We start from the raw sequence: 12,422 nt of genomic DNA on the forward strand, positions 1-12,422 counted from the left end.
GCCTTCCTGGTCTGCTAAGGTTAGTGTCTTAGCCACTTGTGGTATGCTGTCACCAGGTGCCAACATCCAGCTTCCTCACATGTTTGTCTTAAGCCTACTCCATGGAGTCAGGCAGGACAGTCCCCTAGAGCAGGGGTGGCCAACCTGCAGCTCCGGAGCCACATGCAGCTCTTCGGAAGTTAATATGCATCTCCTTGAATCTTTGCACAAGCACACAGTGACCAGCTTCCATTGGAGCAGGGAAAGTGGATCAGGGACACATTGGAAGCCGGTGATCCATAAGCGGGATCTTTCCCAGGTCCTTTCCTACTGTTCTTGGAGCCAGCAATAAATCTCAGTGGGCCCCACCAACCAGCACAAGGAGCTTTTCACCAGAGAGGCATAACTCACAGGTATTATACCCATGACAAAACCCTGTCAAGAGAGCGTGTGGGAAGCAAGTGCAAGACAGAGAGCAGGAGTGGGAGGTTGGGGTGGCCAGTTTTACCTACCTTGTGGACTCAAAGACATTGGCTGCTGCTACTGCATCACACCAGAAAAGCCTCTGCAAGAGGCCACCATTCTGGCACTCCCTTTAAGCTGGTGCCTGGGCCTGGCACCCTACTTGCCCACACCTAGTTATGCTACTGTGCCCAGTCCATGAGTGAAGGGCAGGTGCCCTGTATGAGAAGCAGGCTGGGTTAATGGCAGAGCCTTCTGCTCCAAAGCCTTTCCATTTCCTACAGCCATTCTGTGCCATGAGGCCCCAGCTGGAGGGCACTCAGCCCCTGGAGCCTCCACCTGCACATGAGCAGAGCCTGGCACTTACTCTGCATTTTCCTTCAAGTATTTGGCCATCATCCACGGCACCACGAACACCACAGGAGTTCCTGCAAGTCACACAGCAAACCCAGTGAAAACCGAGCACCCACCTGAGCTGAGAAGTAGCTCTTACAGGGCATACACTGCCTTCCAGGTGGGCAGGAACCTATTCTGATATCCAAGGTAAGGACAGTCCACAGCCAGTCCTCCACTTGCCACCCTGCGAAGCAGCTATGTCTGTGTCATGTAGGCACCACTAGAGGTCATCATCCACTCACATCAGTTACCTGATGATTCCTGCAGGCACTTACAGGCTTCATGACAGCCTCACAGAACCAAATGGAAGCCCCCGGTGACTGAGGCCCATGTGTCTGCAGGTCTGCCCTGGTGAGGATCCCAGACCTCACCCAGCTTCCTGCTCTGTTCTCTATAATTCCAGTGCCTAATGTAACAACTGCCTAACAATGGGCACAAGACCACATACACACATGCACCATGGCACCTCCTTACCCCAGCCCAGGTACAGGTAGAGTGTGTAATAGTTCTTCTCAGAGAACACTGCTCCAATCAGGAGCTTGTACAGGTAGACAGCCTCCACCAGGAACCAGTAGTGATTAGCCAGAATGCAGTATTGCATCACAACCTGCGCCACTCGGCAGCCAACTGCAGCCTGCAAGGGGAGCCCCAGAGGGGGGTTATTCATGAGGAAGAGGAAGCCCAGAACTCCCCTGCCCAGGGGCTTGGGATAAGGCAGGTACCAACTTGCTGTCTGCTCAATATGGTGGCAGGGGCTGTGTAACAGAGAACCCTAGCCCTGTTACCAGAAGGCAGGTCAGCCTCTTTAAGACTCAAACTTTCTGGGCACAGCAGGCTGGTAAGGTGGGGGTTCAAATCTGAGCCTGGACAACTAGTCAGCTGACTGGAAGGGGGCAGACCAGGACTATAAAAACCCAGGGCTGGTGGCAGTGGAGGGCCAGCAACCAAAGGGGAAGGAGCGTGTCCTAGAGCTCCCCAGAGAGGCTTGGTGAGTGGTCAAAAGGCTGGAGAAGAGGAACCGTGAGAGACAGCAGCAACCCCAGAAGAAGGACTGTACCCAGAGTGCAACTGTATGTGGTTTTTTTCTTGTTTTTGTTTTGAACTGGGATGTTGGAGGTCCAGGGCCTTTGCCTGGCTTCAGACTTGTAACCCCCTGGCTGTAAGATGGGCCTCTGGGCTAGGGAGGCTGTGCTCCAGATTGGAACCAAAAAGGAGGGCCAAGACTAGAGAACTAGAGCCCCGGAGTCAAGCCCTACCTGGTGGGTTTAGATGGGGAGGCCTAGCTAGAGAGACTTGGTTCAAGACCAGTGTTGGCAGAGGACACCAACATACAAAATCAATAGACAGTCTCCTCCTTATAATATTTCCATCAAGATGTGGCAGGTGAGAAGAGAGTGGGGAAACCTTAAGGGGACTCGAAGGATGCCCCCACATAGGGTGCAGATAATGCAAAAGATGGTGCTGGGGAGAGTGACCTGTTACAGGCTGCCTGCCTCTGGGCCCTCTACTGGGGGGGTGTGTATGATCTAATGACAGCAGCAGAATAAGGGCCACAGGGGGATCCATACCAGACTGTACTGCAGAGGGGCTCCTTTCTCCTGTTTTCAATGACCCTGTTGATAGCCAAGGGTGTCAACTCTACCCAGTGCTGGATGGGCAGCCAACGCAAACAGAAGGGCTGCACAGCAGGTCTGCCCTTGCCCTGCAGGGGCTATGTCACTGCTGTAATAGGGACATCACCTGGTTGGGTACGGCATATGGAAAGTTTGGAGGAGCAGCAGGGAAACCGCTTGGACTTTTAATAGTAATCATAGTCCCAGCACTTGCCATCAGTAGTGCTCAAAGCCCTTTGCAGAGGAGGTCAGTGTCACCATCTCCCTGTTACAGGTGGGGAAACCGAGGACCAGGAAGGGGAAGTGGGCTGCCCAAAGTCACTCCAGTGACCTGTGCAGAGCCTGGTCTCCTAAGCCAGTACTGTGCCCTCTAGGCCACCCTACCTTGGGGAGTGGGTTGAGAGCAACCATGAACTGAGGTGTTGGCAGGTTAGTGATGAGGGAGCTGATCTCCACTGGGCTGTGTGTGGTGATTCTGAGCAAAGTCTCTTGTGTGCATGTAAGCGCACGTGCGCGCGCGCACACACACACACACACACACACACATACACTCACACTCTTTGTGATGCTGATTCAGGATCGTAAGCAACTTTTGCAGAATTCACTGATGTAGTGTTAGACTTCCCCTCTGGCTGCACCAATGGAAGCATTTGTGCATGTCAAGCTGTGGTGGGGCTGGAGGATCTGGTTCTAGCCGGCAAGGCACTAGCCCTAACTCTAGCTCCCGACCAGGCTAGCAGGTTACGGACCTCTAGGCACATGGGATAACCACAGCCTACAGCAAGGAGGGGTATGTAGGCACTGCTCAGCCAGTGGCTTTGGGGGCAGGCTTACCTCGTTACTTAGCAGCACCTCCCAGTCAGACACCTGGATGATCGTCATGCCCCATCTTTTCTCCAGCAGTGCATCTTTGACAATCACTGAAATTGCCCGCAGCCCAAAGGAGGCAAAGAGGTTGGCATGGATGTAGTTCCTTGTGCAGCGGAGTTTCCTGGGCCCAGGGAGAGAGACCATGTCCAGCACTCATGGCAGAGCTTTGGAAACCTCCCCCTGAAAGGGCTCTGTGCCTAGTAGGGCAGACTTCAACAGCCCAGCCCCTCCCTCAGCAGGGACCAGGAGCAATAAGGAGGGGCACTGGCTGCGCAAGCTCTCCCCTGTTCCCTCCCTCTCCTCCACCAGCCACACAGTGAGGCCACAGCCTCTGCTCCCAGTGGGCTTGAGCCCAGGCCCTACCTGAAAATGGTGAGGATGAGTAGGGCAGAGATCAGGGTCAGGAGTGACAGGGAGTATCCCACCGTGTAGAGCACTTTGAAGCTGACCATCAGCTTACGGACACTTTCCTGGACACAAGCAGAGTGAAGCTGGTTAGCTCAGCCCTTGAGTGCCCTTGCTTCCCACCCCACACTTGGCGGGCATGCAGGGAGAAGACAGCATCTTTCCAAGCTGGCAGAGGTACTTGCTCTGCCATAGGCATGCAGAGGCTTGGGTTGCAAGGCCATGCCCAGGCTGTGTCAGTGCAGCTGTGGGCAATAGGGTCCCATGGGGCCTCGCCTTAGGGTCTGCCCTACACCAGGAAGCAGAACCTCAGCTTGGCAATGATGTCTACAAGGGACCAGAGATTGGCACGGATGGGTGAAATGGGAAGCTCTGCTTAGCTGAGAGGTATGGTTACTTGGGGAAAGTGAGAAGCAGGGTGGGTCAACACTCCATGTAACTGTGACTGGGCAGCAGAGCTGGGACAGCCCCACATCAGATGCAACAGCCTCACCTCCTCTGTAGTGGACTCCATCCCCTCCTCACACTGCGAGTAGTCCCTCCATGGCTGTGTGCCATTCACTAGCACCCACTGCCCATCAGGCCCACATTGGCGACTCACAATCCCATGTTTCACTGCAGACACAGAGCACACAGGACTCATCCTTCAAGTCAAAATGCCTCAGACAGGGTTTCTCCACATTCCTTGAGTAAATGCTTTGGGGGTGTTGTGAGGGCATCTTCTGTCTGGGCCTATGGCTGACTTAGGTGTATCCACATGTGCAAACACCCTCCTCCCCCAACCCCCACAATGGGAAGGGAATTAGGAAGGGCCTCAGCACCACCACAGGGTTCAAGGGTGCAGGGCTGGCCATCGCTTACTCCTGTCACTTGAGGAGGGTACATGGGCCATGGAGAAAGCAGAGATGAATAGGACAAGGCCACCTGGGCCAGGGACAGTAATACACCAAGCAGTTGGGCACATTGGGAGAATGAGATATGGGAACATTTGGGTTCCCTGGGGATTCTAGGGAAAAAATTCAAGACTGTGTCTCAGACCAACACAAAGCAAATGCCCTGACAGATTCAGATGGAAAGGCAAAGAGTTCTCTCTTAGAGGGATTTTTCAGAAATTAAGTTTTCAATAAAATGGGAAGGGTTTGTGAATGGCAGCCTGATGTTGACTTTTTAAAACCTTATTTTTTTGTTTGTGCAAGAACAGTCCATGAGAACTGAGACAAATCCCTCCTGCACCATATGGCTATTGCTCACTCCATGTCTTCCTCCAAAGAAAAAGCTTTTGCAGGTGATAGCATCTGATAAAATAGGATGTTGCCTACAAAAGCTTATGCCTCTCTGAACCAGTTAGTTTCTAAGGTGCCACCTGGCCCTGCCTTCTGCCTGACTCCAGACTAACATAGTTAATCACCTCTACCTGTGAGCATCAGAAACTGCCCCTGGAGTGCGGGGGGGAGGTATAGCTGTTTACACCTGCTTTGTACAGGTATAACTAATGCCCAGAGACATGCAGTCAGGCCCTGAGTGTTTAAGGGAAAAAGAACCTGGGCCTATTTCCAGCTTTGCCCCTGACTCCCTGTGTGACCTTGGCCAAGACTCTTCCCTCTGGGTGCCTCAGCTTCTCCATCTGTAAGATGGAATAATTGCACAGTTAGACAGGGAAGGTCTACTCCCTTGCTCTTTCCCATGGCTGGTGGGATACTCAAATGACAAATCCCACAGAAGAAGGAAGAGTTACACATACCTTTCTCAAACCATGGCAGGTAGAAAGGGCAGGACACATTGACAATAGTGCCGGGGCTCCCATCTGGCCAACAGGCATACATGTCAAATGTCCGGTTGCAGAAGGGACCTTTGAAGGACAAAGACAAAGCTCAAGAGCCCCAGGGGGAGCTAGCAGCTGGATACCCCCACTGCCTCCATCCTTCCCCTGCTGCACACCTGCCATCACTCAGCAGCCCCTGGAAATAGTCTAGCCCACCATGTGGCAGAGGTGTCCCCAGGAAAGTCACGTTCTGGCCCTACACTGAAAGTGTTCTCCACTCACCCCTTGCCCTGCCCTGCAGCAGAGGCAGAAATCCTCCACATAGGACCACTGATGAAACACAGCATCCCCCACCCACACTGAGCTCTCCAACCAGCCTGTCCAGAAGCTCCTTTCCACCAGGGCTGGACCCAAACCCATGGGAATCTGTAGGAATTGCTATGCATGGACGTAGGCTCTGGCCCCCATGCTCACCACTTACTCTCTTGGGCTGGGAGTCTCCACCCAGCTTGTGACATTTATGGAGGGGTTAGATGCCTTTTGCTTGAACAGCTCTCAGGCCACTGAGACAAAGAAAGCTCTGAGCCCCAATACAGGGTGCACAGGATCATTGGATGATAATTAGAAGAGCTCTGCAGCCTAGAGCAGGTGCATGTTGGAAAGGAGCATGCTCAGCAGCAAAAGGATGAAGCAGGCTCAGTTGTGAAAGAAGATTAAAGCAGCAGGAACCAGTGTATGGAGGGGGACAGAATAGGGAGGTCTGGCTGTGCAGGTAGAAGGTGTGATATGTGGAGTTACACCTGCTGGTCCCAGGTTGTAGAGCAGAGTGGAGGGTATCTTGTTTCTCCTGTGCGTCTGGGCTCCGGTGGTTGCCACATGGGGTTGGGAAGGAATTTTTCCTGTGGTGTCATTAAATATCACTGCTCCTGGGGGGAGGAGGTTATTACAGCTGCTGGAAATCCTGAGGTATTCTCTGCACGTGTCTTAGCTTCACAGCAGCCAGTAGGGCACAGATTCTCATAGCAGAAGGGCACAGCTCTCACTGGTCTCAGCAAAGTACTGCCCAGCAAACCTGAGCTGATGCTGATGGAAGAGTCTAACTAGGGCTCCCTAGGAGACAGCTGCCCCACATGAGTATCCAACAGGTCATAAATCCACTGAAGTCAAACCCAGATGTTTTGCCCATGAGAGGTCATGGGATCCTATGGGTTGGTGACAGCCCCTATCCCAGCCTCACCTGTTGGGTATGGATCATTAGCTATCTTCTCCAGGCACTCATCACGGTAACGCATCCACCCCTCAAAGGTCTTTTCTAGGACCTTGGCTCTGCTGTGCTGCAGACACAGAGCTGAGGTTAGTGCCTCCTACCTAAGCAGGAGTTAAAGCCCTGCACAGAGCACATGGGGTGGCAGTGCTTCAGGAGACATCAGGCCTTCCACCAGGGCAAGGCTAGAGGGTGGTGGCAGAGCTGCATGTACAGCCTACCCCAATCTGGAAGAGAAGAAGGCTGTGGTTCAGGACTGAAGTGGGAAGGAGGAGGGGCATCAGACACTGACTGTCCCCTGAGGATGCTAATAATTGAGGGGAGCTCACAACAGCATGATTTAGGGACTGGCTTCCTGAGACAGTACCTCCTCCCCAGGCATCTTCATGGCAGCAGGGATCACCCCAAGTGCTCTCACATACCAGCCTCATTGGCCCTGAGAAGCTGTTGCACTTCTCTGGTGGTAGCAGGGGCCTAGCAGGGCTGGATGGCAAGTGCACTTGCACTCATATTGCTGTTAGCCCCAGTGCAGCAACTCTATGTCTGAAGCCAGGGTACCCAGGGCACTTGCAGCCCACAGCTCATTGCTCAGTAGAGCAGCACTGAGAAAGCTGATGGGCTGCAGTGGCAAGATTAGGGCATATTGGGATGGATGGCAGGGCAGTCTCACTGGAGACCCTGGCACTGGAGCTCCCTTCCACATCCAAGCTCTGAAGATCCCTGCTGGTCTTCAGGACTGAGTGAGAGGCCCATCCTTTGCCCTGGCATGCCTGATGGGTGGGGGCCATTCTTGTAACTCTTAACAGGGACCAGGGGACTGAGTCTCCTAAGCATTAACTAGTGTGCTAAGGTAGGTCTGTTCCTGATGGACAGGGAGTGCCCAAGGAAAACCCAGGTACTCCTGCTACCTTTCAGCAGCACTCCTTCTCTGGGGATGGGGCTAAAAGCCTGGGCTGGAAGCATCCCTGCTATGGGGTAATGAATGCAGCTGGAGGTCCAGCCAACCACAGTTGTGTGGGCCTTACCAGCATGGAGGAGAGCAGGCACATCCAAGTCAGGTGAACACACCTCCATCTGCGCCAGGACCTGAGCAAATTCCTCATGGTATCTAGACTCTGGGACAGAGAAACTAGGAACTGTGCCCAGATGTGCAGGTGCTGAGCTGAGCTGGAGTTCCCAGGTGTCTGGAAGAGATAGAAGATGAGTGGAGGTGATAGCAAGGTGCTCAATGCACAGTGAAGCATGTACAGCTTATCAGCTGAGGAGCTCCTGGGCCAGTGCTTTGCTCCTGAGAGGCTGCCCACATAGTGGACATAGTAGACAAGTGACCCTGGCTCCATATGATAGAGCTGAAGGAAAACAGCAGCTTTGTAGGCCCTGGGATCATGGCCCACTTGTTCAATCCCAGTGAGAAGCATAGAGACAGCACACAGCTTCTAGGGTCTCTCTCTCCTAGCCCCCAGTAAGCTAGTTAGGATCTGCCCTCTCCAAACGAACACAAGAAATCTCTTCAAACCATCACTTTGGAAAGGGCTCTTGCACTTCCCCTTGGCTGCACAAGAGTAGATCCTGGCTTGGGAGCCTCCTGAACCTGGTACTAGCCAATCTCATGGGCAAAGGTTGTGAATGTAAGGAGCTGGCATCCCCTCTAGCCATGGGACCTGACCCTGAACACCCCTGGGCGTTGTGCACAGAGAGCAGTGGAGATTTGCCAACACTGGCACAGGAGATCCCAGTGTTTCAGGCCTAGACAACCTACACAACTGGGGTTGGGTTTCTCATGAGTTCTTCCATGCAGGAAGCAATTGGAAAGACAGAGGTGAGCAGGCATGGGCATGGGTTGGCATAGGCTGAAGTACAGTAGTTGCTGCCCTTCACAGTCAATTTCCTCATCAACCTCCATGGGAGCAGCAACAAGCCCCTCCTGGATGGGTGAAAATGTGATGAGCAGGGGTGACATCTGCAAACACGTTCTGCATTGACATGACTTTGCTTTTTCTGGAGCCAGCAGGAGCTTTACCCTGACATGATGGGACACAGAGTTGGACTCATGCTGAGTGCTTCTGCAATGCCTTGCTGGAGCCCCTCACACAGACACTGAATAGCATCATGCACAGCCAGGGCTGCCACCTGCCTTGACAGGGGAAGGACATTCCCAGGTTCAGTACAGCCACCTTGACAACTGCAGAACACATGGGTCTTTGCAAGGACCTCAAAATATTTCAGGGGTTGTGCTTAGGAGAAGGCTGGAGGCTGCCTCACAAATGCCCTTCAGCTACAGGACTGGGCCATAGTCCCAAAGGGTGAGTCCTGTGGCCCATGGCCTCCAGTTCCTGGGCAGGCATGACCCCCATCTTTCTGGTTTCTCCCCTCCCACCCCATACCACATTCCAGAGCCCAGTGCACAAGCCTGTGGCTCTCATACAGCAGGGCCCTGTGTAGCAAGGCCGGCGGATGGCTCCAATGGCCGGCTTCTGTGGTGGTCACCAGTGCACCTTCCTGCACTGGATAGGTTCAGATGGGAATGGCTGACTTGTGCCATGAAGCAGGGAGATTGATACCCATTGGAACTTCTTGTCTCAGCCAAAGTAACCATTGGGATTCTTATTACCAGGTAAAGGCCTGCCAGAATCTGTGCCCTGCATTCATCCCTAGCTGAATGAGCCTGGATTTGACCTGTCATCCTTTTGAACAGGTTTTGAGATAGTGTGGTAGTGTCTGAACAAGGCTTCTTTTGGGGAGGTTTTGACTGGGCTCATTAGGCACTTGTACACATGATGAAAATTACCCATTTGTGTGGCTTAATGGCATCACACTTTACACATATGTGAGTTTTTGGCAATTTAATGAGTTTTCATCATTATAAACGAATCCCTGTCCCAATGTAGTTTAGTGTGCAATGACGCAATTTGGAACAGTGCAGCCATTAATCTGTCACGTGTACCTGGTAATTCACTGAATGATGTGTGGTGAGTACTTTTGTCCATCGGGTGTCGCTACAATTTTTGTGTAGTGAGGCCCCTTGTCCACCAAGTGTTGCTGCAATTTTTAGGTATTTGTGTGTAATGAATGTTTTAGGACATTAGGGGGAGCCCTGGTGAATGCTGCTGACTGGTGCCAAAACTTGCAACAGTTGCAGAGCATAGTTCTTGCACACCCAGCAAAAATCTCCAGACTTTGCCTAGCAACAGCCATGAGGAACCCCTGCTCCCTCCACCCTGTACCTCTAAAAACATCCCTTTTTGGCTGGTTGTGGTGTAATTGTTCCCCTAACACCATTAATTCATTCACCACTTTTACATAAACCTGACAAGTGGAGTTCTGTGAGCCCACATGAGCATTAAGTGTGCCCGCTTTATGAATAGCAGATGAGTTCTGTTAGCATTCATTCCCTCACTGGCTAGGTCTGAACTGCTTAGCAGATCAGACCATGTCTTGCTGGGACCGGTGTCTTGGCACATGGGTCACTGGGTAGTCTGCTGTTGTGCCATGCCCCAACAGGTAGCGTGCTACTTTGCCTTGGCAGTCACTGGACTAAAAGACCAAGCAGGGCTAAAAGATGTCCAGAACAATTATGTCCATAAGGTACAATGTTGTCACCGCACAGCTCCCTCCTGCCATGACCCTGCCTGGCACCAGCATGTCTGTCATCCAAACTGCCCAGCAACAACAGGGTGGGAGGGGGATGAATGTCCTTTGGTCCTGTCACCTCAAGACTTATACATTGAGCGAACAGCTCCCTGAGGTACCCCGTATTGATCTGAGATGTCTGACATTCAGGGGAGAACAGAACAGACTGGGGTGCATAGGTCTAGGTCCAATTGGACATTTGCTGAAATGAAGAGTCTGGTGTGGGTGCCAGGAGCCCCTGAGTTTGTGCGCCAGTTGGAGGACAAGTTACTAACTGGCAAAGGACGGTATTCAATTACTACTTCACCAAATGTCAGATGATTGTTGAATGCACCTTTGGCCATCTGAAAGCACAGCAGAGGTCACTGAACTACAGGCTTGAGGTGGAGCCAGAAAACTTTATGGTGTTCATTGTGGCAGCCTGCATGCTCCACCATATTTGTGAGACCAGTAGGGAGGTATTCAGCAAGTCCTGGTCAGGAGGCAGCGGCCAGACAAAGATGTGGGCAGGCAGGGTATGGTGCCACCTACGTTCAGCATGCAAACACTAGTCGGGGAGCCATTGTGCAGAATTGCCTGGCTGCACACATTCTGGCTGCAGATGGAGAGGGTGCTCTGTAGGCCACCGATCAATCAGCAGGGAATGCTAAACCATTCAACAGCTACCATTGAGTGTTTCTATAGATAAAATAAAACATTTTGTTGCAACACTTCTGTCTGTCTTATAGGTACATTATCTCTAGTGGTGGGGGGACAGGCTGCAGTGATGTTGGGGGAGGGAGGGAGCAGGAGAGGGCTGAAGTCTACAGATTTTCCTTTGTGTGTATGGGGGTGAAATGTGGCAAGAACACCAAAATGCATTATGTACCTCTAGTTGCGTTAATTAGATGCCCAATATGCGCACAAAGAAATAAGAAATTAATGGGGTGCTGATTCACACCTATTATAAGCGCTCAGAGAATTTCAGTGCCCTATTTGGAGAGGGGGGAGGTGATAATGAAGAGGCTCTCTGCTCCTGTCTGCCCAAGGGGGAGGTGTGTCCAGTCAGAAGGCCAGGTTCTCTTGTTAGCCTGGGAGGGGAGCTGGGATGGTTGGTATGTGGATTAGAATTTGGTGGGCAGAGCATGGGGAACAGCCTGAGGAAACCAGGACTTGGGGGACTATGGGAACAGAGACCTGAACAGAGATGTGGCAAGCAGAGTCTGGAGATGGAAGGGAAACACTGAACAAAACAACGATCCCAACAGTACAGGAATGCGGGTGCAGAAGGGGGAGTTCCAGGCCTCTTCCGGGATTGGGTCTCCTGTGGGATAATGCAGGGAGCACATTATCCAATTAGCGCACTACAACACACAGTGAACACACAGTTTGACTCCCCGACCTCACCATGATCTCCACAAAGTGTTCATGCACTGTGCCAAAATGAAAACAGCTCAGCAGACATGTGCTATGACACAGCTATCATTGGATGTTGCTCCTTGCCAGCAGCACTGGGAAGGAATAAACACATTCTGTTATTAGGTTTTCCTATGGGCAGATCAGTCCACTTGTACTTACAGGGGCAATTTGCTCCTTCTCCCAGTGTCTTGTTCTGTGGGGAACAGATGCTGGGCTGGATGGGCTGTGGTTCTGGCCCACTGCGCTCATTCCTTTTTCCTCTTCAGCTGCATGGTAATCATGGGGGAAGAACATATAAGCTATGTTCTTCCTCCATGATTATGATTAGCCATGTCTGCAGGTGGTTTACAGTATCCAACAGCAGTGCCCTCATCCCCACTGCCACATGGCCTAATAGGTGGGATAACAGGCCGTGCCATTCAGCAGGGGCAGTTAACACCTTGAAGCACTACATGAACATGCCATACAGCAGCAGCTCACCCGGGGCAGCCTCGTGAGAGCACCACTGCCAGGAATAGCAGGTCTTCTGCATAGATCTGGAGACAGGGAGCCTACAATTTCATAGATTTCATAGACATTAGGGCTGGAAGGGACCTCGGGAGATCATCGAGTCCAGCCCCCTGCCCAAAGGGCAGGAAGTCAG

The 12,422-nt window shown here is 52.2% G+C and overlaps 1 protein-coding gene across 1 annotated transcript in view; it reads right to left on the minus strand.

Annotated features, from left to right (window-relative positions):
• Nucleotides 1-9,288, minus strand: part of LOC109313435 (glucagon receptor-like) — a 13,970-nt gene extending 4,682 nt beyond the window's left edge. Inside the window, exons 1-8 of the mRNA XM_019539988.1 lie at nucleotides 7,777-9,288; nucleotides 6,725-6,821; nucleotides 5,467-5,574; nucleotides 4,219-4,340; nucleotides 3,684-3,790; nucleotides 3,285-3,441; nucleotides 1,312-1,471; nucleotides 809-869 (exon numbers count right to left, since the gene is read on the minus strand). Of these exons, the coding sequence (XP_019395533.1) occupies nucleotides 809-869; nucleotides 1,312-1,471; nucleotides 3,285-3,441; nucleotides 3,684-3,790; nucleotides 4,219-4,340; nucleotides 5,467-5,574; nucleotides 6,725-6,821; nucleotides 7,777-8,169 (1,205 nt within the window). The 5' untranslated portion in view covers nucleotides 8,170-9,288. The remainder of the gene's footprint in view (nucleotides 1-808; nucleotides 870-1,311; nucleotides 1,472-3,284; nucleotides 3,442-3,683; nucleotides 3,791-4,218; nucleotides 4,341-5,466; nucleotides 5,575-6,724; nucleotides 6,822-7,776) is intronic.
• Nucleotides 9,289-12,422: the final 3,134 nt, after the last annotated feature.

This window comes from Crocodylus porosus, unplaced genomic scaffold (assembly GCF_001723895.1).
Source record: "Crocodylus porosus isolate Cpor-Errol unplaced genomic scaffold, CroPor_comp1, whole genome shotgun sequence".
Taxonomy (NCBI): domain Eukaryota; kingdom Metazoa; phylum Chordata; order Crocodylia; family Crocodylidae; genus Crocodylus; species Crocodylus porosus.